The sequence below is a fragment of the Protopterus annectens genome, chromosome 3.part1 (assembly GCF_019279795.1).
Source record: "Protopterus annectens isolate FY-2018-M chromosome 3.part1, PAN1.0, whole genome shotgun sequence".
In the NCBI taxonomy this organism is placed as follows: domain Eukaryota; kingdom Metazoa; phylum Chordata; order Ceratodontiformes; family Protopteridae; genus Protopterus; species Protopterus annectens.
This window is the reverse complement of record NC_056732.1, coordinates 686,978,415-686,994,821: the sequence shown is the minus strand read 5'-3', so window position 1 is coordinate 686,994,821 and position 16,407 is coordinate 686,978,415. Positions and strand designations below refer to the sequence as shown.

The following is a 16,407-nucleotide window of genomic DNA, read 5'->3' as shown; positions in this document are numbered from 1 at the left end:
TAAAAAGGCCCTTGTGGAAATTAGCCTAGTAAACGCTTATGAACCTGTGAACCTAATATCACAAACCCCAGAACATATATGAGTTTTGCTACTGAGTGCTATTACATACATATTATTTCCTTGATTAAGCACATCTTAATTTCCATGACAAAATGAATCATGCAATATCATCAAAAGTGTTATTAGTACCAGCATAAATATTGCTCAGGAATCCTACTATATACAGAATGATTTGCATACAATCTCCCTGACTGTAAAATGTCACTAAGCTGTTCTGAAGTACTGATGTGTACCTTAAGCAGAAGATCATCAGCATGCAAAATGGCATTCAAATTATTTTATTAAAGTCTTCATGGGTACATAATAGGAACCTTGGTCAAAAGGTCTGGTGCATCATATTTTCCTCATCAAAGAAGTAAACTCTCTGCAAGTAGGACCCAGGTGTAAGGCAGGAAGCAGCATAAGTAGACAAAATTGCCAGCACCAATTGCAGTGTAAATCAACAAAATGAAGCTATTAAGTTAAATACATAAGTATTTATTTGATGTAACAAACAACCCAGACCGGTTTCAGACAACAGGCTTTCCTCAGTGGGAAATGAAAGTAATATCAAATAAGCAGTGACACACATATATATACAGCATGAGTCATCCAATAGGATTCCTCCCAAAGTGATCTTCCCAACATTCAAATTGTTTCCTGTATGGAAAATAAAAAGAGAATATAAAAGTTATACAATAAATCAACCACCCAGTTACTGTCCATGAAAATTAAAATAAACATATAATATTGTTATAAATGATCATTTAAACCAGGTGAAAACAAAGCACCCAGTTTAATGATCCAATACTTCTCTTTTTTAGTGAGAATAGAATGCCATCCTTGTTTATTAGATCTATCACCAAGAATTCTGTCTATAATGCTGAACTGCAATCTGGCTGAGTTGTGTTGTATACACTGTCTAAATAGGGCATTGGTCTCCCTCTTGGTTCGTATGTCGCTATGGTGCTCCGACATGCGTAATCGGAGTGGTCGTGATGTCTGTTCAACATAAAATGAACCACATATACATGTTGCAAGGTATACCACCCAATCACTGTTACAATTGCCAAAGAATTTCATGTCAAAAATCCTGTCTGTATTTTTACTGGTAAAATGTTTTGATACAAAAATATATGGACATGATGAACAGTGACCACATTGGTAGGTACCCCATAGTTTGTCACCTGTCATGGTTAGTTGATGGTGCATTGCTCCAGCTGAACTGACCATTTTAAAATGTGAAAAGAATGACCCAAGTGTCCTCCCTCTCCTGTATCCATACTTACATGTATTACCAATACAGGGTATAAGCTCCTCATTGGCAGTAAGAATGTTCCAGTGTTTGGACATAACATTCCTAATTAGGTTGATGTTGCGTCCAAATGTTGTGATAAACCAGATAGATCAAACTTGTTCAGTCTGAGTCTTGTCACCGTATCTAAGAAGGGAAGTTCTGGTGGAACTGATAGCAGTTTGTTGGGCACCCTGGATGTCAGGCTCCTTGTAACCCCTAGCTCTGAACCTGTTGGCCAGATCCTGTTGGGATTCTTCATAGTCTTTGTCTGAGGAACAGATTCTGTGAATCCGGAGGAACTGAGATTTGGGTATATTTCGGATGATATGGTTTGGATGCATGCTCCTTGCATGTAGTAGGTTGTTGTACTGGGGGTATTTCCGAAAAGTTTTACTTTGTAAAGTGTCATCTGGATTTCTGGTTATGGTCACATCCAGAAAATTAATTTGATTTTTGTCATGAGTAGAAGTAAATTCAATACCCTATTTATTCTGTTTTAGGTATAATACAAATTCTGCCAAATATTCCTCATCAGAATGCCAAACCAACCAACAATCGTCCAAATATCGGCGCCAAATATCAAGTTCTCAAGATATAAGTTATGTGTGGAGTCATAAATAAGATGTTCCTCAATGTATCCCATAAATAGGTCTGCATATATGGGAGCAAAAGACGCACCCATAGCGGTGCCTTGGAGCTGCCAATAGCATTCTCCCTGAAAATAAAAAACATTTTTGTTGAGAACATGTTCCACCATGCAGACCAAAAGTGTGTTAAAGCCTATGGGATAGAGTTGAGCTCTGTCTAACCAAAACCTAAGGGCTTCCAATCCAGCCCAATGTGGTATATTGGTGTATAGAGCCTTGACATCCAGGGTGCAGAGTAGCCAATCAGGTTCTAGTTGATTGTCAGCAATAATATGTAAAAATTGTGTGGTATCCTGTATTCTGGCACAAATCAGGCTTAGTAGTGGTTTAAGATTCAATGTGAGGAACTCAGATAATGGCTCCATCAATGAACCCATCCCAGATACAATAGGTCTTCCAGGAGGTTTGTTAAGGCATTTATGTATCTTGGGTAGCAGGTATAATGTTTGTTTTTGTGGATCCTGGACCGTCAGATGTGTTTTCACTGTATCGGATATGATACCCTCCGAAACTGCCAGGTCCAAAAAATTGTCAATTTCCCGCTTAAAATTAGGAGTGGGGTCAATAGGCATTTTCATGTAATAGGAAGGGTTGGAAAGTTGTCCATTTCCCTCCCCCAGATAAAAATCCATGTCCATGATGACTACTGCCCCACCCTTGTCACCTGAGTAATGACAATGTTTTTATTATCCCTAAGCTGCTGCAATGCCTGTTGTTCAGTATTCGTTAGGTTATGTTTCAAAGGTGAAAACTGGTCCAACTTAAAGTGTATATCCCTAAGTACAGCTTGTTGAAAAACAGCTACATTCCAGTTCATAGGTGGTACAAAGTTGGATTTATGAAATCTGAATTCATTAGATCTTTGAGAATCAGACCTGGATCCAAAGAAAAGTCTGCGGTTAATCCTGTGGCAAAAATCGTTAATATCATTAACTATGTCAGATTCATCAACAAAAAACCCCAGGAACAAAGTTCAGACCTTTATTCAACACTTTCTTTTGATCCTCTGTTAAAACAGTTTGAGAAATGTTCAAAATATTACCATCTATTGTCTCATAAGTGTTTGTATGAGACCCTCGATTGTGTCTATCTTTGTACCTTCTATGCTTTCTCCCACCCCTCCTTCTAATATGTTTAAAGGGTGGGTCTGACTCTTTGATTTTTTGGGGACCAGGGATTCCCCAGTGTTAGTCCCTTCGGTGTCTGTAGTGGAGGAATCATCTGCTGATGTACTGCTGTACGTATGAGACCCCTTTAATATGGATCTGGGTCTTTTTTTATAATTCCTACCATGTTTCTGTCCGATGTCCATAAATCTAACATTTTTGGTGGTGTCAAAAGGTCGTCCCCTTTGATAATCGGTTAGGTCTCTGTTAAATTTTTTATCCATAATCTGTTTTTCAAACAACAAAAGTTCTTTTGACAGCTTATTGAGGCATATAGAGAACTGTGAATGACCCTCATAAACTTTGACTTCCACACACAGGTCACCCACTTCTTTAATGTTAGTTTCAATTGTTCGTTCATAATATGAACTTAATATTCGAACAAAGTTCATGGATGCCTGTTGTTGGGCTAGATACCATTCGTTGGTCAAAGTTTCATCTATTTTGCTTACTAGAGGTTGAGATTTGATTCTCAAACCCCTGGGGGTTATTTCCTTGTTCATATAAGCTTTAAAAAGCCTCAAATGCCAAATATTAGATCTCAAATTTTTCATGCTTTTACTGAGTTTATGAAAGCATTGTTGCAGCCATCAACTGGATCTGTTAGTTGTGGAGTACCATCCTCATTTGGTATGCCAAAGACACCAATGTCATTTTTGTCGGCACAAAGCCCTTGAAGTATTGTTTCTAGATCCATGACAATAAGCTGTGGAATAATTGGTCTATTCAGACCACAGAAAAATTATTGATATATGTAGAAGCAAATCAGAAAAATGGTATATGCTATAAGTTGTCAAAGGTACTGAGACAGAGCTCCCTATATCTCTTATCCAATAAACTAAACTGACTTATCAGAGGGGCAGTCCTAGTACCTACCAAAAATAATGCCAGTAGATCTGGTTAGATCTAGTGTAGACCAGTAAATACTGGCCATAAACTATTATGAGTGGAGATTACAGTACAATAGTTGGCTTCAGCTAGAATCCTGATGGGGATTAATACATGGTTGGAGTCTTCTAGATAATTTAGTAGTTAAACATCATGTATAGGGATTTTGTAATAAAAGTATTTGTAACTGGAATACCAATGAGATATTCAGATTATTATCAAAGAGATGTTCAAAAAGGCATATTGTTGTTATTGTATTCACAAAGCTGTTTCATATATTCTACATTAAAAACTGCTAGGTGTAATGTCTCATCACAGTAGATATAAGACCTTATAATTATTACGGAGCACTTGGAATGTTCAAATCAGTGTTACAATCCAGTTCCAAAGATCTGGTATTGTTCAGTCCTGATATAAGTGTGGTCAGTGTAGCCTATAAGGTTTGAGAACTGAATGGATGTCAAAGTATGGCAATAGCCATCAACCTAGTGCAGGGTAATCAATGTTATTTTAGAGGTGCAACCATTCATAGATCAACAACTAACAGTTGTCATACACATCAGATTCAAGTAATGTCCCAACTTTGTTCCAAACACAATATTGCCTATCTGATTCCATGCAACAATGGCCCTTTGGTATCTGAAGTCTGACATGAACCACATATAAGTGTGGTCAATGTAGCCTATAAAGTTAGAGAACTAGATGGATGTCAAAATATGGTAATAACCATCAACCTAGTACAGGGTATTATTTTTTTAAAAAATGCAACCATTCATAGATCATCATCAGATATAAAAAAAGAAAAAATATGTCATTCGGTGTCTAGTTTGACCATTCTCTTAGATACACCATGGCAATGTATATATGTATAGGTCCATCAAAATAGTATAAACATGTTACTTAAAAATGCATAAACATTATGGTTCTTGTATATTAAATATCTGTAGAAGTTGTTAAATGCAGTTATAACACTCAGCCCAACAATTGGAATAATGATTCTTAGATATTAATTAGCTACAGAGGTTTGTTAAATGCACTTCTAACATTCTACATTTGTATAGAGACCAACAGTTATCAAACAAATCAGATTCAAGTAGTGTCCAAACTTTGTTCCAAACAAGATGTTGTCCATCTGATTCCATGCAACAATGGCCCTTTAGTATCTGAAGTCTGACATAAACCCAAACATATATATATCCGATCGATCGAAACCAAATAGATAATAACCACAGTATCTTGAGTTAGTCAGTTCCCAACATGTTCACCACTGTAAATAATGTTACTTTATACCAACATGTTCACCACTGTAAGTAATGTTACTTTATACCAACACGTTCACCACTGTAAGTAATGTTAGTTTATACCAACACATTCACCACTGTAAGTAATATTAGTTTATACCAACACATTCACCACTGTAAGTAATGTTAGTTTTTACCAACACATTTACCACTGTAAGTAATGTTAGTTTTTACCAACACATTCACCACTGTAAGCAATATTAGTTTATACCAACACATTCACCACTCTAAGTAATGTTAGTCTATACTAACACATTCACCACTATAAGTAATGTTAGTTTATACCTACTCTTACATCTACAACACTTTTAATAACTTCTATAAACTGCAATATTTGCAATAAAGTAGTTTTCAAAAACACGATCAACATATACTGGAAGACCCTATTTTATACACTTTTTCCCAGGATGACAAATCTGCCATCAGAGCTGTTCTTTTTCTTATCTCTGGATTGCACCAATATCACCCCTAGTTTAGTCCTTTAGTAACATCAATGGAAGATGAAAATCTTTCTCAGTGTTCAAAGTTTCCTTGGAGAATCCATTATACCACATTATACTGTCTTTTGTGAATGTGATGCAGACCAAATCTTCTACACTTTCTAACATTCCACTTAATTTCAAGTTTCATCTTTGAACCTTGTCCTTCAAAGTACCCAATTATTCCTCAGTACAAACTGTTTAACCCTAAGTCTCAAATGAGTTATTTCATATTTCTTAATGACTCTGTTTTAGTGGAAAGTCAGCATTGCATGTTTTTTCACAAAAGTTCACATTGTTCATTCACAGGTCCCTGCAGTTCCTTGGCATGTCTTGATAGCATATTAAAAAAGCTGACACAGTTCATTCAGACGTAGACATTTAGGGCTGTTACAACACATATATTTTTTCTTTTCTTTTCTCCAGTCACCAGGACCTTGCCCAGTAACTCTGCTACTTTTGCCCATCTGACCCATTTGCTCTGTTGGAACAGGAGACAGGTGTTCCCAGGGTTTTCTTGCACTATAATTCTTATAAGTTCACGGTTTCCTGGCTGGACTTAGGTAGTGGAGAGTGGGGCAGCTTGCTGGCTGCCCTGCAGTGGGAGCACCCCCCCCCCTTCAGCTACTCTGAGCTCATGATCACTACCTCCTGCTTGGAAGCATGCCTATGCATGCTCATTTCCCCTTGGCTACTTATTGCAAGTGCATTATGGTAGCAGGAGTTTGGCTGGATCGGAATTCCACTTTGTGAACAGCATGGGCTGCCACAAGGCTTCACTTGTGAGATGAGACAGAACTGCCTCCCTCCCCCTCAGAATGTGGAAGCCAGCAGTGACCACTCATTCCCACCTGTCCTCACCAGCATCCAAACTACTAGTTGAACTGGGCTTACTTATGCCATAGTCAGGGTTTCATACCTTTATGTCATGGAGCTAGTCCTGTTGCAACATTTGTGACCAAATCCTTATTACATTTTACTTGCCAAGCTCTTCTCACTCAGATTGGGCCACATTCAAGTTGTTGACTGCACTCTCCAGCTCTTCCTGAATTATTACCTCAACATCCATCTTTTTCCATATTTACTGCCAGTAACAAAGTTGTGTTAGTTACCTGTATTACTAAAACTAAATATAACTAGTTTCACTAAGCTATTCTGTGTGAAATAACCAGTTAGCGCAGCAGCTGGAGATGACCGCCATCTAGAAGTAATATGAAATTTTCTAGTTCTAATGGTCTTACTTTAATTCCTAGTGAATATTTTATTTTTTTCTAGACCATTAGATGAATGAACGTATTTCAAGAAATAAGCACTTTAACTTGTTAGTGGAATATGGGTTATGACTGCCCTCTTAGCAGTTTGTAGCACACTATGAATAACTGGTAGAGATGCATAGTCATGATATAAGAAATTAATTGCCAGCCTTATTTATGAATATGAAACACTGGAATACAGCTTGTCTTAATGGAAGCATCTAGTATACCTCTACAAACTACATCTGACACAGCAGGTGACAAGAAATGCATTATTTGGGGAGCACATTCAATACTAGCACTGTAGGTATGCCTAATGTTTTATTAGGTAGACTTTATGGAATGCACATTGCATTCTAATCACCCTGACTGTGGATATACATTGGCAAATATTTTTTAAACTAAACAACAAAAACAGTGCTATGTACAACTGATAAAATAACAAAGTGCAGGACTGAATGATTAAAAGTGGTTTTAATAAACAAAATATTAAAAAAACAAAAGCACTTTCATTCTCTCTATTGGAAAACTTCTTTGGATGAACACAACTTATCACAGTTTAATTAAATACTAAACATAATCAGGTCATGTGATCGTAACACCCCCTCTATCAGCCAATAAGCTGATGTTACAGCATACAACCAGTTAAAGGACGATGTTAAAGCTGATTATATTTTTTTTTCCCCAAATGAATAAAAACACGTACTGACCACAAATATTTCATACCATCATTGCTGTACCTTCAAAGATACAGGGAATACTCAGCATATTGTTAATACCTGGCCAGTGATTTGCACCAGCTGGACTTGCCAATACAGTTCATACTTTTCAGGAGCCAAAGACCACGGGCTCCCCTGCTGATCCAATTTAATTTTCTCTGAAACAACACATTTAAAACTGTGCGTAGGATAATGCTGGCAATGATTAAAAAGTGTGTCTGTGCTCTTTTCCCTTCTAATCTTGTATAGATGTTCATATACTCTTTCCCTCAATTTGTGTTCTGTTTTTCCAGTGTAGAAACAAGTGCATACATCACACATTGCAGTGTAGATAATGCCACAGGTGTTACAATTGTAGTTAACATGTAGTTTAATTACATTCCCGTTGATACTGACATGGTCTGTAATAAGCATCACTTCGCAAAAACTTCATGCTCCTCACCTTCTCATAACTAAGAAATTATTTTTTGGTTTGTGTGCCTTTTCTAAAATGGCTTTAAAATTAAAGCCTTTTCTGTGCATAATATTTGGCCTGTCACCCAGTCTCTCCATTGTATATCTGTCATCTCTGATAAATGTCCAATTCTTTTTGAGTATGTACTTAATGTAGTAGGAATCAGGGGTGTACATGGTTATAAAAGAGTTCCTATAGGCGCTAGCTTCCTTTTGAGTTGTTAACTGCATGTCTGTAACACAAATGATAGACGGACTGGCACCATGATCAGTCAAAAGTTCAGATGGTACTCCAGTCATATCACTCTTTAAATTATTACCACACAAAATCGGGGTAAACTGTTTCCTCTCTCTATTGCTCATTACTTCCAACATGATGTTAGCAACAAAAGATGTTGGGTAGCCCCTTTTCATAAACATATCCTTTAGCAAAATGCCTTCATCCCAGAAAGAATCTTCATCTGTTGTCATGTGTGCTGCATGCACAGATTGACCTTTTACAACAGACTTTTTCATGTCAAAGTGTGCCCGCTAGTGTAATGTAGGAAGCTGTTGTCCAAATACCTTGTGTAAAATTTACACCCTTTAAAAAATTTAGATTAAAAAACACATTTTCTTCTCCCATTGTGTCATCACAATATTAGCAATTTTCATCCTGTGGGAAGATGACATCTGCAGAATACCCCCACTTCTAGAGTACTTTAATGAAAGTATCACATTCTTTAAATTTCAAATGAAGTAAATGAGGTTCAGATTGCATATCTTGATGTATGGTTGGTGAATGGGGTCTATATTATATTATTGCACACTTACAAAACCGAACAATAATTAATCGACCCCATGTAAACGAAAGCTTACAACGTCGAAACCTCAGAACAGTGATGTTTTTCCAGGGGAAAAAAAAATCCCTGTTCCAAAAAAAAAACTTTAAAACATTACATAATGTGGGGGGGGGGGCTGTGTCCCCACACCCCCTACTTAAATATACCAACTCCAAGATCGCACTACAGTGCCGAAAATGGCAAAGTAACGAAAGCGGCCAAGCAAATTCCTTCCCAGGGAAAGAATTCACTGAAAAGCCACATTGCTATTTTGCCTTTTCGTTCTTTTAGGTTCGATCAAGACACATTCAACAAAATGCATCTACGATCACGCAATAGGAACCGGGTGAAAGATACCACCAATCAGAGAGTTACCTTGAAGATTTACAGGAAAGTCACCTTTTCAAACAGCTTCCTACATTATACAGGTGGGCACCATTTGACATGAAAAAATCTGTTGTAATAGGTCAATTCGTGCATGCAACACAGCTGATAACAGATGAAGATACCTTCTGGGATGAAGGCACTTTGCTAAAAGATATGTTTATGAAAAGGGGCTATCTGACCTATTTTCACATCATCCCTTGTATGCTGTAACATCAGTTTATTGGTTGCTAGAGGGGATGTTATGATCACATGGCCTGATTACGGTTATTATTTAATTAAACTGTGATACTTTGTGTTTATCCGAAGAAGCTTTCCAAATAGAGAATGAAAGTGCTTATGTTTTTTTTTTTAATATTTTTGGTTATTAAAACCACTTTTAATCATTCAGCCCTGCACGTTGTTGTTTTAAACTAAAACAGAACAAGCAAACTTACCACAGCAGATACAAAGTAACCACATGCTATTATTTTTGTGCGGAATGCTGCAGCCAAAGCAGAGACAGTGCTTGATACATTGTTTCAATGACATGTTCTTGATCACATGCCAGTAATTGTATCTTTTGAAAACACTCATTTCATGCTGGATGAAAAGATGAGCTCTGGATTCCAATGAGAAATACAGTTAAATTAACAATGTGTATACATTGAAGTTAGAGTCACACTTGTGGTGATTTGCCTTGTGTGATCTGTATATTTGCAAAACTGCCTTATATATGAGGACACAGTATTGAAAATATTCAGAATTAATGTGCAACATATGTACTGGTGACATAACATGTAAAACTGGTGTCATACCTGTCGAGCTGGTCTAATGGCTGTCCTTTTCCTTCCCATCCACAGAAGCAGCCATACCTCTCAAACTTCTGGGAGCACTGGCCTGCCAAACAAAACAGCATTTCTCCAAGGTGTGGTAACTCATGCTTTAGCTGACCATTTTCTTTCAGAATTTGAAAAGTGCTTCTTTCACAGACTGCAAAAGATGGTTTGAGAGGTAACATAGTTTTACTTTATGTAGAGAGAAAAAATCTTTAGTACCAATATCTACTACCTGTGGTAACATAAGATAGTCACAGTGTCTACTACCTCTAGGAGTATTGTGAGATTACTCACTTCTAATGCTCTTATTTAATTCTCTCTTTAATATTTTTAAATGTTGCATCCAAACAAAAGCAATTCTGTCTGCTGTGTAATGGTAGTTATAGGTAAGGGCTTGCATGGGGTTAAGGTTCATTAGAAATGGAGAACTCTTTTCAGTGGTACTCTTTCTAGAAACATAAATCTCAAAAGGCAATCATTTTGAATTTAAAGGTTAGCTGTAATGATTTCCCCTTCACTTTTACCAAAAGGTCAAGCTATAATAACTGTACTACCACAGCATTGATGAAGAGTCATAACAGGCTGTTCCTTTGTATACTTCATGTTCTGGGTCATCACACTACAGTTGATTTCATTTTGACTACTGCCCATCCAAAACCAGTTTCTTCTCCACATATATTACCCTCCTTTAAAGGGATGTTGAGGTTTTTGGGTTGGATTCCAAAATCTAGAAAACAAGGCGGCAGATGCCTTCTTCTCACACTACACTGAACTATGTAATCCACCATGCCCAATATTACAATGTTATCAAGCGGACAGGGTTCACCTAATTCATGACTTCATTACACCAACATATTGAATTGAATGAAATTCAACTACATTCAGAAGAGGCAATGAATTTCCTTAATAATCTGTGTTAATGAATAATACTTATTTTGAACATAACTCAAGCTTCCTCAAGGACTCAGCGGGATGACTGAATTCGGCCAAAGTTCTTGTGTGCAGAAGCTCCAAACCATTTGTCAGACATGGTACTGCAGGCAGGCAGCCTGTGTGCAAAACTAAGTCCAACATACAGGTGCATAGCCATGTATCCAGCCAACAGCTGCATCTGTAGGACAGACCTGTGAATGTAGGCACGATGGCCTGCATTCACTCTGTCCCAGAAGGACAGGTATGTGAGACCAGTAACTCAACAGTGATTCAGTTCTATGTTTTAAATGCTCACGAAGTACAAGCCACTCCCATGGGAGTTCATGTGGAGAGTCAATGTACATACAACTGTACATGTGTGCAGACACACAGGCCTTCCTCCTGACTCCCAACACCTGCAGTACCACTCGCCTATATGTGGAACTATGTATTACAGACAATCTGGCTTCCCACGAGGTACTATCTGCTGTACTAAGTCTGACTTTCAGGAGGAAATTCAGCTTTGCAGACAATACCACTAACTTTAATGGGATTCTGTTAGAAAAATATGTATTTAAATATATGTGAAATGCTAGTTTAAAAGCAAGGTAGTTTATAATGCATTTTATTCTATTAATCATATAACAGAAGGGATAAATTAATGTGTAAATGCAAGTAGCTTCTGAAACTGCAGTGTGCTTTGACCCCTGACCCTGGCAGCTGCCAGCTCAGCAAGCTTAATGTTTATGCTTTTCATAAGTGATTACCTGCTGGGTCAGGAAATTAAATGTGTAAATCTTCCGCTCCTTCCTGATAAGATAACTTGTCCTTGTAAATAATGAAATCTTCCTTTCCTGATGGAGTAACTTGCCCTTGTAAGATAAAAACACAGCTGTGTGAGAAAGTGTAACAGAACAAAGACATGCATTAAAAGACTGAAGCTGCTATTGTATTCGAACTGATATGAGACCTTTAAGAAGTAACTTTTCAGAAAGACATTATGACTGACCAGCTGGATAGCAAGGCCGTATTGTATCTAAAGGAAAAGTTTTTTTTAAATGTACTGCATCAGCATTATTAGATGAATAGAATACTATTAGTAAAAGTGATGTAGATGCCTTGTGACTAACCACGTCAGTAAGGTGGGCATAACTTGAATGCAAACTCTATAAAATATTCTGTACTTCCTGCATCATGTCAGACAAAATTCTGTACTTGTATGGTTTTTTGCCTCCTAGTGTACACTAGTAAACTTTTGAATCTGAACCTCCTGTGTATTGAATTATTAATTTTATTTAACAGTTTGGTCCTTTCGAGACGGAATTCCCTTGGTAAGTTGCAGATCAGAGTGTATCAGTGGTCGAATACTGCGCAGGAGAAGTTACCAAAATGGTTCTTCTTGAGTGAAAAGACCTCCAACTGAATTGTCGTGTGTAAAGAGGTTGGCCACTTTCTGATCTGTGGCCGAAGAGCGGAATTTGAATGTTTTCAAAACCAGGAGGCTCAGGTAGGAAGAATTTGCCTTTTTTCTGTTTTAGATCAGGGACTAGGTTACAGTATATTGTTGTCAAGATTTGTTTTTGCAGATCAGGGACAAAAGGAAGCACTGTATATTTTGTCATAGATCAGGGTAACAGAATAAGGTAGACAGTTATTCTAGATAAACTGTAAACAGGAACTAAGAAATTGACATCACATGATAAAAAAAGGGTTATGTAACATTTTCTTTGAGATGGGTAATCAGTGCACTAAAACCTCGCGAGATCCGCCCCTAACCGAAGACGCAAAATACATGCAATTACAGCATGCTGATAATGTTAGGTATTATACGAAATGGGTTAATAAGTATGAATTTGATGGTAAACTAGATAAACCTTCACTGGTTAAACTCCTTAAACAGCTTAAATCTGAGGCAGGAGGTCAGGAAAAAAAGCAACGCCTACTAGGCATACCTCAAGCACACAGGTGGATTGAGGAAGCAAATCGTAGAGAACAGAAGCTTAAAAATTCAAAAACATTATTTTCAGACAAAGAGGATAATAACTTGGTAATAGCTACAGCTCCTCCTCCTCCCTTGCCCCCTCCCTTACCCTTTTCAGGATATGAAGCGAGTGGACAGGCTGGTCCACCTCCGCGTTATCCTGAAGTTTCAGTAAGACCACAACCATTTGTTAGAGATCCTATTGAGACTAGGTCTCGAACACGTAAAACACATAGAGACACAAAATCATACCAGATAGAGAGGAATATACAGGATGAGAGTGAGGAAGAAATATGCCCACTTATAGAAGTTCCAAATCCTCAGGCAGGACAGGAAGGGCAGGATCCAACACTCTTAGTATATAGACCATGGACACCGGAAGACATCCGGAAGGCTACTGAGGGAATCCCCCATCCGAAAGTTAATTTTACGAAATTTTTAGAAGATTTACAAGGCATGAGGTTAAGTTACCACTTGAATGGGGAAGAAGTAGAAAAAGTAGTAAGACAAATTATAGGTCCAGATTGGCACATGATTTGTGGCACCTGGAATCCTCGTAATGCAGAACTTAGGCCACTCCCACATGGTGACGCAGAATTAGACAACAGAGTAAAAGGTCTGACAGACCGAATCTCTGATAAATGGAAACCTAGAGCAGACTGGACTTGCATTAATCAATGCATACAACAGGAAAATGAGACAATAGATGGATATTATGCTAGATTATTAGAATGTTTTAATAATCATAGCGGTATGTCGGTTCCTGAGAACCAAACGAATGATTCCCTGTATGAACAATTAAAAAATGCATTTTTGAAAGGTTGCATTGCACCTATTAGTAGCTTCATTACGAAGCATATGATAGATCATCGAACAGGGAGGCTACAAGCCTTACTCGAATACGCTAGACATGCTGAGAGACATTTTAATAGCAAAAAGAAAAAGAAGGCGCAAGTCTTCACTGCTGAAGGTGGAGCTGAAGTATTTGTATTACAGTCAGGTAAAAAGGGCAAGAAGAAGAATGCCCAGGGAAACAAACAGTCTGACAAACGATCAGAAGATTTTGAAGAAGGGAAAAAGAGAGGTGAATGCTTCAAGTGCGGAAAGAAAGGGCGTCTAGCTAGGGACTGTAAACAAAATAAGAAAGCAACGACGGAAGATAAAGGGGATGAGGACTGACTATATGATAGTGAGGATACATCATATGAAAGTCAGGAATCACCAGTAACAGCTAGAATAGAAAAGACAAATGCCAATGTAGTAGAAGGAGTAGAGGAAGTACAAATTGACTTAGATGAAAATGGAAATTAAATTTTAGATTTAGCTTTGTTGAGCCTGGAGCTCTACCTAGCAGATACAAAACCGGAAGTGACACTTCTGGTGGAGGGAAGGGAAGTCAAATTCCTGTGTGACTCAGGAGCATCACGGACTTTGATACACCCCTCCAAGTTACCAGAACATTCCGAATCACTTGATTATAAATTAGTAAAAGCAGCAAACGGACAGCTATACAGGGAGCCACTCTCCCGTGATATAGCAATAGCTGACCCTGTTTCAGGTATGACCCAGAGAAGTAAAATAGTTGTTTCTGCAAAGTGTCCAGTAAACCTATTGGGCAGGGACCTTATGCAGATATTTGGCATAGCAGTAGTTCCAACTGTACAAGGAATGGAGGCACAGAGACAAATGGATACCTTTGTAGTGCGATCGGAGGGTGAAACCTTTTATTGGTACAGCCAGGACCTAGTCACGACTGGTCCAGGGGCAGTGACCGAGGAGCTGATGAATGTAGCCATCAGTAAAGCCCCCTCCCTTGACACTGATCGACAGCATTTGTTACACTGTACTCTATACTACTGTACTACACCAGGACCTGATAGAGAGTATGAGCAAGAACTGTTTAGAAATCGTGCAACTAGATTGGTTTTGCGTACTTGTACTGGGATACTGAGGGGAACAGTGTAGTTAGCTGTTCATTACCTCAAGAATTCCTTGCATTGTATAAATCAAATCGGTTGCCACATGTCAGCTTGACAAAGAACAAAAGTGTTAAATGGGCAGATTTAGTAGAAAAAGTAACAAGATGGGAGAAACAGACTGATTTAGAACTGTCAGAACAAGGGATACAAAAACAAAAACTTAATTGGTTGACACAGACACATCCAGCTGTACACTTGCAATCTAGCGAGGACAGCTGATTAGCATTTTTATTAGAAGAAGAAGAAAAGGCCTTATGTGAAATTCCAACAACTCTTTGGTCAACAGGCAAGTCAGATGTAGGACTTATTCGAACAGCAGGACCAGTTACAATTACCCCAAAGTCAGCTTTTAGACCACAGAAAAGACAATACCCTTTGAGAAAGGATGCAGAAATAGGAATTAAGCCTATAATAGCAGCATTACTCAAAGAAGGAGTACTGGTAGAATCTCCTGATTCACCATGTAATACACCCCTATTTCCTGTTAAAAAAGCAAACGGGGAATGGCGAATGGTACAAGATTTACAAGTTGTAAATAATGCAGTAATACCTAGAGCACCTACGGTGCCAGACCCACATACTTTGTTAAACGATTTAGAACCACAACAGAAGTATTTCTCTGTGGTAGATATTAGCAATGCTTTCTTTTCAATACCTATACATCCTGATAGTCAATATTGGTTTGCATTTACATTTCAGGGTAAAAGGTATACATATACTCGACTACCACAGGGATATTGTTTGAGCCCAACAATTTTTGCACAAGAAATGGCTAGCAACCTGTCAGGATTTACCCCACCGGGAGGTAGTCAAATTCTACTTTATGTAGATGACATCTTGCTAGCAGCCCCCACCCAGCAGCAGTGCAGAGAGGATACTGTAGCATTATTGAAATTTTTAGCAATACAAGGACACAAAGTAAACAAAAGGAAGTTACAACTTTGGAGAAAACAAGTTAGATACCTTGGATATGTAATATCCAATGAAGGTAGAATACTAGATGAGGAAAGAAAAACAGCGATTTTGCAAGCACCCAAACCAACAACCAAGAAAGAAATGATGTCTTTCTTAGGTACAACTAATTTTGTCGGAGCTGGATACCAAATTATGCTTTGGAATCTGCTCCACTGACTGATTTGATATATAAGACACCAATGGCAGCACAAGATTTCTTGCAATGGACAACAGAAGCAGAAACGGCTTTCTGCAGGTTGAAGCAGTTGATAGCTTCTTCATTAGTTTTAGGACTTCCAAATTATCACAAACGATT

General features: G+C 38.0%; 1 protein-coding gene across 7 annotated transcripts in view; it reads right to left on the bottom strand.

The window, feature by feature from the left end:
• The window catches only part of OC90 (otoconin 90), a 1,698,850-nt gene that overhangs the window by 137,366 nt on the left and 1,545,077 nt on the right, over positions 1-16,407 (bottom strand). For all 7 annotated transcript variants that reach the window (XM_044067044.1, XM_044067045.1, XM_044067046.1 and 4 more), the window contains one exon: positions 10,245-10,419. In XM_044067044.1, the coding sequence (XP_043922979.1) occupies positions 10,245-10,419 (175 nt within the window). The remainder of the gene's footprint in view (positions 1-10,244; positions 10,420-16,407) is intronic.